The following is a 15711-nucleotide window of genomic DNA, read 5'->3' on the forward strand; positions in this document are numbered from 1 at the left end:
TGGTCCTGTGCCTGAAACAATAAACTATTGCACAATGACCTGTCAGTGTGTGCTAACATGTAGATCAATTTCTTGTCCTGAATCTAGATACTTTGGCCAGGTCTAAGAATGTGATTCCTAAGTATGGATTTATGAAAGGAAAATCATGCTTGACGAATCTTTGGGGTATGTGACAAGTAAAATGGATGAAGGGGTGCCAGTAGATGTAGTGTATCTAAACTTTCAGAAAGCCTTTGATAAGTTCCTGCACGGGAGACTGGTGACTACAATTAGAGCACATGGTATAGGGGGTAGGGTGTTGACGTGGATAGAAAATTGGTTGGCAGATAGGAAGCAAAGAGTAGGAGTGAACAGGTCCTTTACAGAATGGCAGGCAGTGGCGAGTGGAGTTCTGCAAGGCTCGGTGTTGGGGCCGAAACTGTTTACCTTATATATTAATGATTTGGAAGAGGGAATTAGGAGCAACGCTAGCAAGTTTGTGGATGACACAAAGCTGGGTGGCAGTGTGAACTGTGAAGAGGATGTTGGAGGTTGCAGGGTGACCTGGACAGGTTGAGTGAGTGGGCAAATGCATGGTAGATGCAGTATAATATAGATAAATGTGCAGTTATCCACTTTGGCAGCAAAAACAAGGGGGCAGATTATTATCTCAATGGGGTTAGGTTAGGTAAGGGAGAGGTACAGCGAGATCTGGGTGTCCTTGCACACCAGTCACTGAAAGTTGGCGATGCAGGTACAGCAGGCAGTGAAGAAAGCTAATGGAATGTTGGCCTTTATAACAAGAGGATTTCAGTATAGGAGTAAATAGTTCTTCTGCAGTTGTATAGGGCTCTGGTAAGACCACATCTGGAGTATTGTGTACAATTTTGGTCTCCTAATTTGAGGAAGGACATCCTTGTGATTGCGGCAGTGCAGCGTAGGTTCACGAGATTGATCCCTGGGATGGCGGGACTGTCATATGAGGAAAGATAGAAAAGAATAGGCTTGTATTCACTGGAGTTTAGAAGGATGAGGGGGGATCTTATAGAAACATATAAAATTATAAAAGGACTGGACAAGCTAGATGCAAGAAAAATGTTCCCAATGTTGGGCGAGTCCAGAACCTGGGGCCACAGTCTTAGAATAAAGAGGAGACAATTTAAGACTGAGGTGAGAAAAAACTTTTTCACCCAGAGAGTTGTGAATTTGTGGAATTCCCTGCCACAGATGGCAGTGGAGGCCAAATCACTGGATGGATTTAAGAGAGAGTTAGATAGAGCTCTAGGGGCTGGTGGAATCAAGGGATATGGGGAGAAGGCAGGCATGGGTTATTGATTGGGGACGATCAGTCATGATCACAATGAATGGCGGTGCTGTTCTGTTTGTAGTTTGTTTGGTTGTTTGTTTGTTTGTCTTTTTGCACAAAGTCCACGAGGATTGCCACTTTTCATTTCACTTTGGCAGCAAAAATCAGCATACGAGATGTGCATGTGACAAATAAACTTGACTTGACTTGACTTGCTGGCTCGAAGGGCCGAATGGCCTCCTCCTGCACCTAATTTCTATGTTTCTATGTATGTTTGCTACAGCTAAGAAATACATTTAAAAAATGCTATCAAATATTTTGAGTTTTGGAATTAAAAGTTGTCTTTAAATGGGAACTTTTATGTGAAGGTATTTTTCAAGCAATTGAGAGAAAAAGATGATCAAACTAATATTTCCTGAATGTATACCATTTAAAAAAAAAAAAAAAGACCTACTTTAAAAAAAAAACAACTATTTTTTGCTACACAGCATTAAAAAACATCAGATTATGTGACATACTGAATGTTGATGAAATAACAGGTAGAACCTGCTGGAGTCAAGGATGACCCTAATGTTGATGAGGCTTTCATGGCTGGAATCAGCAGCAGCTTCTAATTTAGCCACAAGAGGGCAGCCTTAAACAAGTGTGCTATTGGACTTGGCTCAGCATTTATGTGCCTGCAATAAGCAGCAATTCCTATGTGCTGCACTGAGAGTAAAATTCCATGTGTTTGTCTTAAAATAGCACAACAAATAACCTCTTTAAGCAGTTTGTTTACTTGCTCACTGGATTCTATTCTGTTCGTATTCTGTTCAAAATGTTGACATATGGGTCTGGGCCGTGAATCTGGTTCCTTAATTTTTTTTTCTTTGCTTCATTGCTGACAATTTCTGCTTGGGCAGAGGACCGCACCGGCAGCTGTGGAACCCAAAGTATAGGTTGTTCAGCCCTCAGTCCCATTCACCGCTGATTAGTGTCCTGATTTATGTGTCTTTGTTTGTCACCTGTTACTCTTCTGTTCCTGGCTGCCAAACATCGATTAATCTCAGAGTTAAGATTAATAACCTCAAGAGAATGTGTTATTTGTTTGCTGAAAAAAGTTTTAAACTATGACCATACTTTTGTGTGTAAATGTGTTTCCTCACTTCTCTCCTCAGTCTTGACCTTATCAACTCCTCTTAGGTTCACAGAGGAACATTTTTCTCTCTAACCACCCTTTCCATTTCCCTAACTACCTGGCAAATTTGCTGAGTTGTGTCCAATGAAAATCACAGCCCACCCTAGCAAGTTATGCAAGTGGATGGGTAGCAACACAATAGAAAATGTAGCCCAGGTTCCTGTCTGCTCATAGCTAAGTGAGTGTTTGAAATGGGTCTGGTGAAGGATCAATGAGTTCTAAATGCAAGGTGAAAGGGTGACTATTTATTTCTCATGCCCCACTTTATCACTTTCTTTTTCTCTTTTTTTCTCTTTCTCATTCTTTCTTTCTCTCTTTCTCTCTTTCTCTCTTTCTCTCTTTCTCTCTCTTTTTATCTCTCTCTTTCTCTTTCTCTCCCTTTTTGCTCGCTTTTTCTGTCTCTTTTTCTATCTCTTTCACTTTCTTTCCCCTGTGGCTGGAATGCCTGGGTTTACAAGGAGTAGGCTCACAAGGTGTAGGCTCACAAGGTTCAAGTAGGCTAATTGGACCCAGCTGTTACAAATGATGCTGAAGACTGGCCTCTCCTGGCCTGTCTGCCAGTCCTCTCCTGGCCTGTCTGCCAGTGGTGGGGATCAAAGTTGCATCCTAGGTAGGGGGCACTATAACAATGGATAGATTTGGACTCTTCTTTGGAGGATGGGAGGCTGAGGGATAACCACATTAAGGTGTACAAGATCACGAGGGGCCTGGATAAAGTGAACAAAGTATTTCCCCCCAGGGTAGAGGATTCTAAAAATAAAGGGTATAGGCTTTTGGTTTAAGAGGGGGGCATCCTTTTCTCTCAGATGCTGTTAATTCTGGACAAATTGGAGAGACCAGGACACTAAAATTGAGTAGCGGCTTCTGGGCTGCTAGGCCATTTGGTCAATTTAAATGTGCCTTCTGCAGAACTAGGGCAAGCTGCAGAATGGTGGTAGTTTGTCTAGAGCCTAGTTAAGAGCTGCAGGAAGAGAATGGAACATCTGCAGATCCTGGCAATTAGGTGCAAATTGCAGGGAATGGATTGGATGAATGCAAACCAGCCATATACATTGTAAATAATGTTGCAAAGCTTTACTTTGCTAGATGTTGATTGGATTAAGTATTGAGCCTTGTCTGGGTTTCTTGAATACCAAGGCACATGTTGCAATGTTTGCTTCCTCTCAGAAGCTCCATTTGAATACATTGTATTAGTCACTGTATTATTGGGTTGGGGAAATGCCTATTATGTACTGGGTTAATCGATATCAGTTATTGGACTATAAAGAGACCACCCCCATGCGTTTTGGCCCCTCAAGGTTCAGGGACCTATAAGAGGCTACTCCCATGAGGTCCTTTGTTGATCTTCTGGGAGAACTTTGGGACTGCATGACATTCTGGAGTCTCTGCTTGAATGAAGCTAAAGAGGGCTTGGTCAGGCAGATACGAGGATTGAACCCACGGTGGTTAGGTACAGTAGTGGGAACTGTAATTGTGTTTTGTCAAAATAAAGATTAGTTGTGCAACTGCTTGACTCAGTGACATTTGACTGAAACTAGACTGGGGGGAAGCTCAGAACGAGCTGTTTACAATGGTAGTCCATATCTGGGAACAGCTTCCAGAAGAAGCTACAGAAGTGGAAAAAATTGTAATGATTAAAATGCATATGGACAGATGTATAGACAGGAAGAGTTTAGAAGGCTATTGGCTAAATAAGGCACGTGACAAGTTCAGTATGCCCACTTAGTTGGATAGACAAGGTGGGCTGTCGGACTTGTTTCTATACTCTATAGCTCTCTGACACTATGGTCACCAAACTATCCCCTGAGATGGAGAGGTAAAAACTGTTATGATAGTGAAAGCAGGGTGGAACTTGGCAGTAAGGATAATAATTTGTTTTGAGTTTGTGTAGGAAGCAACACTGGTATAATCATTAATGTACATAGGGAAAAAAGTGAATGAAAGTGAGCAGAATTGAAAGAAACACTGTTCCACAATTTCCACATAAAGGCCAATGGCAAAGCCAGGCAAGTTATCATAGACTCACCTTTGATTTGGAGTTGTTGAATGTAAGAGTAAGTTTAATCAGCTGTGTTTATTGCATAAAGATCCTTTCCAAAGTTTCTATTCTAGTTAATTGTTTTGTTTTTTTTTCTTTTCTAGAGCACTCAAGTGGAATCTCATCCTTTAAACCAATCCGATCACACATTGCCATCCCTACAGCTCATGTCATGCCTTCTACCTCCAATCCCTCGTTAACCAGACCTGGAAAACAAGACAGATCTACCTGTTCTAAAGGGAATCTTTCTCAGACGTTGCCTGGGAAGCCTAAAAATATTTTTATATTGAACCCTTCTTTAGACATGAAGGACCCCCGACCCATCAGGAAATGGTCATCTCTCTCCAAACTCAGTGGACCAGGAAATGAAAGTCCTGACGGTGATGTTTCTGGCAATGGGAACTTTGTAAGCAGCATGGTCACTGTATCAAATTGTAACGCAAAACTCTGTACATATGCGGGCAATGTAACGGAAAACTGTATACATCCCAACACGGAATATTTGAAAAGCCAAGACACAAAAAGTTGGAATACATCTACCAAAGAGTCCCCCCAGAACCAGTATCCACTTTCTGATGGGCAGTACAAATTTGAGTGTCTTTATAATGCTGCAGGTGACTCCTCTTTGTCAGAGTCAACGTCTAGTAAAAAACACTCAGATTTAGCATTCAGTGCCTTCTCTGCAACCAAAGCAACCAAAGATGCCAGGGAGACCTGTGGACCAAGACATGGTTTTACTTCTTTAGAGCATCAGCCTGCTTTCGGGACAACAGCACCCACTTCTCTGAGGACGCAGCTGTGGCTTAGCGACCAGATGCTAGCCTCTACTCTTGGCCTTCGACCTGCAGAAAGATCTTGTGCTATCACTGGTTGCCAGCTCAAACAGCGGCAGCAGCAACCGTGGCAAGAAGCTGATCAGATGCAGGTAAGCATTTTTTTTTTTTTAAAGTGCAATGTTTCTCTGAAGTTTCTCTGAATGATGCATCAATTAATGCTTGAGAGTCAATAACAGGAATATGTTTGTCAGAGGGAATTTTTGGACGTCCTTGTTAAATGATAAAAAGAAGAATGAGTGTGCAATGGTCTGCCTGTTCAGAGTTTCTGGTTTGATTATAGAAAAGGTATGAAAATCAGCATGTAATGCATACTCCTTTGTGATGACACTTTTACCTTTACTGGACTCATTTGCAACAGCTGCAGTAAAGGAATGTGTTTCATAAGGGGTATGTTTCATAAGGAATGTGTTTCATAAGGCTCCATCAGTTATACTGTTGTTAACTTTGGGCTGGTTTCTAATAATCACCATCTTTTTATTGTTAGGCAGGTGGTTCCAAGTGTAAGGAGGACTTTAATTCAAATGGTTTTATCAATTGGGTTGCACGAATGAATGATCAGCTCAGCAGACATACTGCAAGGCAGCCTAGAAAGGTAATAATGGCTAGTAACGCAATGATTTCATCACAGTACAGATGTGCTAAAAGTGGTCTCCAGTTTCTCTGCTCCTTTTCCAATAGCTGGTTTGTGATTCCATTAGTCTTAAACTAGCTTTCCATTACTTGTTCAAGTGAGTTCATTCACATTTGGGATGGGTACAAAGTTTATAATTTTAATTTGCGAAGAGCATTAAACAAATCTTATACCTGTTCCACGAACTTGGCTCTGAACATATGTTTCAGGAGTAGGAAGTTTTTGAAAGTAAAGTCTTTCCGAAACCTACAGACCTCTAAAGGGGCAAATGCCATGTGCTTTCTATTGCCTTTGAGGAAACTATCTGATTTAAGAATTTAAGTGTGGCACAGTGCACTGGTTTACTCCAACATTCTAAATATAACAGGTTTGTATGTTAATTGTGTATGCTTGTGTATATTATCCCTAGTGCGTAGGATAGAACTTGTGTATGGGTGATCATTGGGGACTCGGCGGGCCGAAGGATTTTGTTTCTACACTATCACTAAATGAAACTAAAGAAAATCCAGGCATGAAACCCAAAACCAAGTTTCAGCAAGAACAATATGTATTAAATTTCCCATCACTTTGGGGAGCAAAATCTGAATAAACTAGAATTTTCCACACAGCTGATGACACATTCTTGTAACTGGGCCCCCTTGACATATGTTGGTCTAATTTTAATTTAAGTATCACACCTGGACCTTAAATTAATGCGGGGTATTATTAAGTATTATTTTGAAGATAACTGAAGACTGCACATTTTAGTCAAAGCAGGTCATGTGCTCGACAAGTCCGAGATTAAAAAATATAGATCTGAATGTCATGTTCAACTAGAAATAGTCACTTGATGCTATCTTTCTGGAAATTGGATTTCCAGGCGAGAAACGAGATTCCTTGACCTGATTCTCTGGAGCAAGTGTCATGGATAACATTTATGGAAAATTTATCATATTGCAGTAAGATTTAGATTAGTTATGGGAAAAGACAATGAGAAATCTGGAGTGAAATATTTAATTAGAAGAAAACTAGTTTTACATAGTTGTTTCTGCTGAAACACTGAACAGAATCATAGAATCACAGTCATACAGCATGAAAACTGGCCTTTTGGCCTGATGAGTTAGTTTAGTTTATTTATTGGCATGAGGTACAGTGAAAAGCTTTTGTTGCGTGCTAACCAGTCAGTGGAAAAACAATACATGATTACAATCGAGCCATTCACCGTGTACAGATATATGATTAAGGGAATAATGTGAATAAATGTTGTTGTAAGAGTGGAGATTTAAATGTGTGGCGAGATTGTAATGTGTGATTGCAGATCCGCTTCTGTGACGAGCACACGGATAATCACCTGGGTGTGGGCACCATCTTTCAGGCTGACCACATGTTATAACATGTTTGCCTGTATTTGGTTAATATCTATCAAAATTAGTCCTATCCATGTACCTGTCTGAAACTCCATTGAACTCCATTTGGCATTGTGTCCGCCTACAGCTCTTTCCATGTACTCACCAACTGTGTGAAAAATTGCCCCTTGGGTTTTTTAAAAAATCACTCCCCTCCTGCTTTAAACCTTCGCCGTCTAGTTCTGGATTCCTCTAACTTAGAGAAAAAGATTAATAGATCCTTGGCTTTCCTTTCCTGAATTCACCAGCAGGCTCCTCAGTATAGCTATTACTGAGAGCAAGATTTTTGTTCTGGCACCATTGAATCAAATTATTCATCACCCTGCCATCCTTGTCATTACTTTCAGGGAACTATTTACTGACAATGTTAGGTCTCTGTGTTCTCCAATACTCTCTGGGGCCTTACTGTCTACTGTGCAAGTCCTGCCATGGTTTGACACCAAAATGCATCATAGTTGTCTGAGTTAAGTTCCATTTGCCATTTCTCAGCCCACTTCCTTAGTTGATCACAATCCTCTTGTAAACTTAGACAGCATTCCTTCACTGTCCATCACACCAGAAATGTTCGTGTGTCATCTTCAAATTAACTGCATTATCATCCAAATTGTTAATACATATAATACAGAACAGATGAATCAGCACAAATCGCTATGGGCTACTAGTAGTCACTGGCCTCCAATCAGAAAAAAACATCCTCCATTATCACTCTCTGACTCCTTCTACCTGACAGAATCTGAGAGAAATTGTCAGATGTTAAATCTCCACCGAAAGGAAAATAATATATATAAATGATGTCCCACAACTACCTGGACTGAAAGAACGTGGGCAAATAAGCAAATTATTGTCAGCACGAGCAGTGGACGGTGAATCAAATATCAATGTTTGGCATCTTCCTTGTTGATTATTTCACCTGTGTGAACAACAATTAGATAACAAGTTAAAATTAGAAATATGAAGAATGTAAAGTTTGATGTTGAAGCGGATGGAGACTGCTAGACAATTTCTGGAGTGAATCAAGAGACATCAAAGTGAAACCTTTTTGCACATTGCCATCTGTTTTTGGTTGTGTCATTATTTTTGGGAAATGTGAAATGTTTTCAGAGGTGTAACGTAATATAAATAACTGTCAGAAAATAACATAGCAATCATTTTAAAGCCAAAATGCAGAACTTTAAGAGTGGATGTTGTTCTAAAGAGCCCTCTACTCCTGTTCAGGGTCCCTCCTTGTTAATTACATTTCCATTTTGTGTAAGAAATAACTGAAATAATGCAAGCAGAGCAAGATATGAAAGTACTCATGGAGTATAGAATGATCCAAGTTGCTTCTCCAGTTTAGTGTTTCTTTTACAATTTGCATATTCATTAAAATGTGAAGAAATGTTAAAAAAAAGAGTCATTACATGGCAGGAGGTATCCTATTCATCACATCCACACTGGTCCAAGCAGTCCAAAAGGTGATTTTCTACCTGAAGTGTACTGTGGATTGCAGTCGTTGTGGGGGTAGTGAGAGGGGGAGAGATGGGGAAGATGACAGACTGTGACTCTGACAAAGATTAATGATATTATCTGCACAGACCCAATGGAAGCACATTAGTGTAGTGCTGAACAAGGCCTTCTTCATTTTCTATTTGTAAATAGTTGTCGAAGTGTAATTGTAAGGTATTGCAACTAAGGCAATTAAGGATTAATGAATTATGCAGCTACTATGTAACCCATGTACATAGTGATGTTTCTATTACCTGTAATAAAGATCTTTGTTTTTTAAATTAACTGGGGAGTACAGTAAGGTGTAAAGGCCTCTTTGTTGAAGTGATCATTCTTGGCAAGTGACCAACGGTGCAGCTAATTGTCTGCTTATTATTTAGACAGAGATTGAATAAAGATGAGCGAGGCCAATGTAGTATAGTTCTTAAGCAGATGAAGAGAAGAGAGCACATGTTTAAGGTGAGAGGAACATAAATTAAAGATGTTTGGGGCAAGTTTCTTTGCACAGGGAGTGGTGGGTGCCTGGAAGCCGCTGTCAGCGGTAATGGAGGAGGCAGATATGATAGTGGCATTTAAGAGGCTTTTAGATAGGCACGTGGATGTGCAGGGAATCAAGGGATATGGATAAGGTGCAGGCAAATGACATTAGTTTAACTTGGCGTTATGTTTGGAGCAGGCATTTCTAAAGCTTTCTAATAAGTTTGGTATTTCACTTGTGCAAGCACCCGCATCCTTTTAATCATTCTGAAGGGAAGGTCTTGCTCTCGTGAACTCTGTTTCTCAAGAGAGCTGGCAGGTGGTTGGACAAAAAATAGACCCGTGGAATGTTCACTGAAACAACATCAGTTGTTGGCTCTGGCCCATGTGGTGTGTGATATGAATCAAAATATTGATTGCAGATTGTGGTCACTACCCCGTCTGCTCCCTCTGTGAGTCAGACATCTGTATCAGTTGGCACAGGAAGCCTGACCATCACGAGTATCAAGAGGTTTGGACTCCATGGCATGGTCCAAAGCAGGATCTGACCATAATACTGTGCAAGACATGTGAGCATCGGCATGTTGCCTGGAGATTGATGTTACTTGGCTCAGGATCTTCTATCACTCTACCGTGATCACCTCATGGAGGGAAACGGATGCCTAACTTTTGCATGGATCACCAAGATAAGGGCTGAGAACTGTCCAGGAATAAACACTGCCATTTCCACCCAACATTGTGAGGTGGAGGCAACAGAGACTGCGTGACTGCACCTGATAAGAGTAATTATGGGGGAAAAAAAACAAGGAACGATTATTAATTTTCAGAGGATCAGTAGGAGGCATTCCAGGGGTATGTGCCCAGCTCTGCCATCAGTCAGGTTACGCCATGTTGCAGGGGGGCAGTGAGGAGTGGAAGGTCAGGTGAGTCATATGATGGTTTCATCGATCATTCAGATCGGGCCAGTCCATTACCTTTTCATATACCCTATGAATTTTCAGTCTGAGAAATGAAACTCGAACATGTATGGGTGATAACTGTTTTAATACTTTTTTTATTTCAAGCTCATTAACAAAGATTAGCCACACTTTTGTATTGTGCAATGACTCACAATGTACATAAATATTGAAACAAGGAACTGCAGATGCTGGTTTACACGAAAAGGACACAAAGTGCTGGAGATTCACGGCCAGTCAGGCAGCATCTCTGGAGAACATCGATTGGTGACGTTTCAAGTTAGGACCATTCTTCAGACCAAAGAAGGATCCCAAACTGAAAATATCACCTATCCACGTTCTCCAGATATGCTGCCTGACCCACTGTGATACTCCAGCACTTTGTGTCATTTTAGACATAAGTTGTTGTTGTTACAAATTGACCAATGTATCCACAAATCTTTTGAGTGTAGCACCATGGAAACCAACCTTGACCGGTTTTATGGGGAAAATGTTGTTGACCAAAGAGATACCAGTGGCAAAGATAGGTGCTGCTTCCAGCAAAGATGCTGCTTCCGACAAAGGCATGTCTTCAGCTTTTTCCGTGTCTGGTTGGCAACTTTCTCTGATCTCAAAGGAGTTTTGATGACAAGGAATGAAACTCAAAAACGCAACTTGCCGAAGAGTTCATACAAATGTAATTAACCCTGGTGCTTCCGCATTTCACCCGCAATGGAGTGATTTCACAGTGTCAGAATCTCCCAGCATCTTATACATTCTGTGTTTGTAGAAATTCTTGCCGAAGGTTTCATTCTTGAGGTTTCATGTCTAAAGCGGCTTCCTAAGGCAACATTACTACATTACTCAAATACACAGGCCTTATTGCATTGAACAGGAGTTACATTTCTGTAAGGAATTTTTCTTTCAAACACTAATTCACCTTTGAACTAAAAAGTGTCCTCGTAGGATTATAATGTGATTTCCATGCTGTGCGATTTATTCAGTTTCTCTTAACTGGAAGTGCCTTAAAGGTTGTGAAGCTAACACAAAGCTTGAATTCTTCCGAGTGTGATATGTTCGTGCCCTTTGTTAAAGTGAACAGAGTTTGGACATTCGGTTAATTTTCAATTTTCAGTTTTCAGCTGGGTGTATGTCTGAAGTTCATCTTTGGTCACTGATCCTGAATGGGCCTTGTGGTGTTTGTCTGCCAACCATTTAATGTCACCCGATATCATGCCACACCTTTAATGCTCATGACCAAACATGAATCTTTGTCCAAAACCGCCTTGTATTTAGTTCCTTGGGGAGCACTGGCTCCAGAATATTGATGTGCACAACATGGATGTAAAATTGATACCATCATTCATTCATCTGATTACATGCGACCATTAAGTGTTGTTAAATGCAATTCAGTTTATGTTTCAGTTAACACTATATTGAATCTGAGCTTTGGGCACTAGATGGCGCAATAAATAGTACAAAATCTACTCTGGAATAAAACCACCTTTCTGTCCTTGGAATGTTGGTAAGGCTACCATTTACTGCCTGACCCTTGATTCTCTGAAGGAGCCTGAGAGGGAGAATGCTGACTGTGTTTTGTGGCATTTATTGTACATCCATCATTACCTCTGTACCATTGGAGCAGGGATTAAATCCTTGAGGTCTGTTGATTAAGAAACATCGTGTAGAGAAGCTGAAATCAAATATTGTGGGCAGAAATCAGGAGAGGACTTCTGATTGATTTTAGAACATCATTAACACAGTGCCCGTTTTCCTCTACCTTGATTGCTTGAGTATTGGATTCCAGGTATAATGAGCTCGGGTATCCTTATGGAGTTCAATATCAAATCATGTTTACAAAGATTCTCACCATTTTGAAATAATTCAATGGTACACCTGGGCAAAAATGCACATTTGAATGATGGACCAATGGTAAACCCAATGAACTCTTATTGATTACTAGTCAGATAACATCCCTAAATTCTGATTTGATACATATTCAATGGATTATGAAAGAAAATTATTTCACGTGGTTGCCTTGTGAATTTATTGGGGATGTTCCTTGGAGCAGATCATGCATTTCTAATAGCTTTAGTATTTCTTAATGGGTGTTTATATCACAGGCTATGTTTGTACATTTTAAAAATAGTAATCATTGCAAAGGCCTTTGTAGAACGTGTGCACCTTTCTCTGACGTGGATCTCAATAGATGACAGATAAATGGTTCATTGTGATTGAGTCCATCTTCCCATTCTGAAAGCTGCAGTTGCCGCAGTGAATTTTCTCAGAGAATTACAGGAAAATATGAATTACGCAGAAAATAAAAATCACATGAGTTTAACGATAATAAACATTAATAACAATACAATGACAATGAGAAGGAAATTCAAAAGCAGGCTGAAAGCTCTATTATTTGTCAGGTAATCCATTTTGTCTATTGATTTGCACCAGTGCATCCACAACCTTGATGGAAAGTGAGGAATTATGTTATATGTCCTGTCGTAGCAACGATTGGTGTCTCCTTATTTTAGTCGTCTGAAGCATCCACGTCATCATTCCAGCTTATGGTCATTTTCTCTTTATCCGCTTGCTTTCTTCATCCCTCACTATTGCAAAGCAAGTTATATTGTGAGAGGTGCTGTGAAGGCAAGATGGACATATTTATAAAATGTAATTGCCACTCAATAGGACGAACCACATTTAAATGTTAACTACATTTCCAAATGTAAGTTTTACTGGTCACTCTAGTTATATTGTATTAAGTATTTATTAATACCATGCACTTCACTGGGCTTCCTTCATTTGAGAATTTGAAGCCCTATTTAAATACTGGCTAAGTAATCTTTTATAAGGAATTATTATCCTATCTTTAATTCCTTGTTTGCTCTCTATACCTGCAGCTGCCCCTCTCTAATACCTCACCCAAAAACATAATGAATTACATAACTAAAAGTTAACCGTTTCCTGGATAAGCCTCTCATGTTGTTGCTTTCCTGCTGTTGGAAAAAAGCAAACTGAGGGGGAAAGCCTAATGCTTTCCAGACACTGTTTCAGTTGCTACCATATAAAGTAATTCCAATTCTACTCAAGTTTAAAGTAGAGGTACATTTCAACTCTTCCAAGAGAGCCATGAAGGAGTAGTTTTACATTTTATTTTTAAAAGTGCATGGATGACGTTTGTGGCCATTTAAGGTAAAGTGAAAAGTTCTGTTGTCGCTGAACAAATAGGAAACGTGCCATAGTATGTAAAACATTCATTGTGTGCCTGTTCTCCAATAATAATACATCATCACATTAAGAATCTGAATCGAATATGTTGTTGTGCATGATTTAACTTTAACTCTCCCTGAGGCAATAACTCAACTGTTTATTGTGATTCTGAATTATTCAGGTTCATAAACAAAGCCACATTGATTCTAAGATAAAAGATATATCTGCAACAACATTAAAATTATTTTAACAGATTTTGGGGTGCACGGTCACATCAACTTCTCACTTATTCATGAACCATGTTGGATAGAACCTAGAACAGTAATGGACAATGTCTGTGCCACATGTGATACCAAGATAAACTAATCTTCTCTGCCTGCACATGATCTTTATCTCTGCATATCCGTGTGCCTATCCAAAGGGTACTTAAATACCACTATCATATCTGTTTCCATCACCACCCTTGCCAGTGCATTCCAGGCATGCACCACCTCTGTATGGGAGAAAAAAACTACCCTGCACATCTCCTTTAAACTTTGCCCCTCTCAGCTTACAGCTACATGCTCTGGTCTTTGAAATGTTCTATCTTTGGAATAAAAGTCCTGGATATCTATTCTTTCTATGTTTCTCATCACTTTATATACTTCTACTAGGTCACCCCTCAACCTCCAGATGTAGAATACCTCTGATAATACTGTATGTAGAAAGATATCTAAACTACACTTTTTTTTAGGTCAATTCAACTTGTTAATCGGTGTTTTGTGTGTGTGACGGTATGCACTGATACAACCTACCTAACAAGTTTAAAAAATAGATTACAATAGTCAGTAGAGTTGCATGAATGGTTGTATGCATATCACCACCTTTCCATTTACAAAAAAAAAGCAGTTTGCAACAAAATGTTTCAAATGTGTCAATTCAGATTTTCTGACCCATATAACCATATACAATAGTCAGCAGAAACAGTTCTCGGCCCTACAAGTCCGGTTTTTTGCGTCCCACCTGCACCACCTTTCCATTCCCTTCTCCCAAATGCCTATCCAATTTATTTTTAAACAAAATGAACCTGCGTCAACTTCCACTGGAGGCCATTTAGTTTCTGCAAAGTAAAGAAGTTCCCCCTCATATTTTAAACTTCTGTCCCTTAAAGAAGTATGTCCTCTTGTTGCTACAATAAAATTGCACATAATGTGCGCTTACGACAGAAGTGGTCCACAAACATTTTAACCTTACATAATTCTATACTTCTCCTACAAAAGCTTTCTTGGCAGGAAGCCACCTTCAGGGAACTAGTTTACCCAAATCCCTCTGTTCACAATTCTTCAATTCCCTACCATTTACCATGTACGTCCTAGTTTGATTTGTCCTGCCAAGGTGTAACACCTCACATTTATCAGCATTAAACTCCATCTGCCATCTTTCAGCCCATTTTTCCAAATGGCCTAAAAGGTAGTATGTAGCTACAATAAAAGCACATAATGTGCGCTTCGACAGAAGTTCCACAAACATTTAACCTTTTATAATCTTTATTTCCTACAATGTGGCAGGAAGCAGAGGGAAAGGTTCATGTGAGCACAAAACTAAGCAAGTTTATTATGCTCTGTTTGATCCCTTAGAATTGGTCCCAATGGAATTTAATTTCTGATTCTTGATGAATAAAGACAACAGTATGGGAGTGGGGAGAAAACATGTTGGGGCTAAGCTATGATTTTATTGATTGTCGGAAAGGTTTGAGATGCTGATTTGGCTTACTCCTGCTCCTGTATCTCGTGTTTTTATTCCAATCTACTTCAATGTAGTCCCATCTGTGAGTTCCTAAACACATAAAACTGTCCAAATGTTAGGATTAAGCCATGATTACGATTTTGGTTAGCAGAGATGCAGCGATTGCTAGATAAATTAAGAACACTTAATTTGCATCCACCATATCCACGCTTGTTGGTATTTCAATCAGTCTAGGGATGAATTTGTCAGTTGCAATGACAAGGTTCTAAGGTGAGAGTGTGGTTACTGTTATCATTAGCTGTTCAGAAAATGCACCATAATTGAAATATTGCACCAGAAGCCACAGGCGTTCCATACATTAATATCCATTCTTCATTTTATTTTCTACATTTCATATTCAGAATGTATAATTTTGAAATCCAAGGATCTTTATTTTTAGATAGAAGTTGTTTCACGTAGCAATTTCTTGCTTTTATTTGGAGATGTCCAGACAATGCCTATAATTGGTGGGCAGATCTGCAGGTATT

At 39.7% G+C, this 15711-nt stretch overlaps 1 protein-coding gene across 6 annotated transcripts in view; it reads left to right on the forward strand.

Moving 5' to 3' along the window:
* Positions 1–15711, forward strand: part of cep85l (centrosomal protein 85, like) — a 239013-nt gene that overhangs the window by 107718 nt on the left and 115584 nt on the right. For 5 of the 6 annotated variants that reach the window (XM_055635754.1, XM_055635751.1, XM_055635753.1 and 2 more), the window contains 2 exons: positions 4605–5425; positions 5821–5928. In XM_055635754.1, coding sequence (XP_055491729.1) covers positions 4605–5425; positions 5821–5928 — 929 coding nt within the window. The remainder of the gene's footprint in view (positions 1–4604; positions 5426–5820; positions 5929–15711) is intronic. The other variant, XM_055635752.1, reaches the window with a different exon arrangement.

The sequence above is a fragment of the Leucoraja erinacea genome, chromosome 5 (genome assembly GCF_028641065.1).
Source record: "Leucoraja erinacea ecotype New England chromosome 5, Leri_hhj_1, whole genome shotgun sequence".
NCBI lineage: Eukaryota > Metazoa > Chordata > Chondrichthyes > Rajiformes > Rajidae > Leucoraja > Leucoraja erinaceus.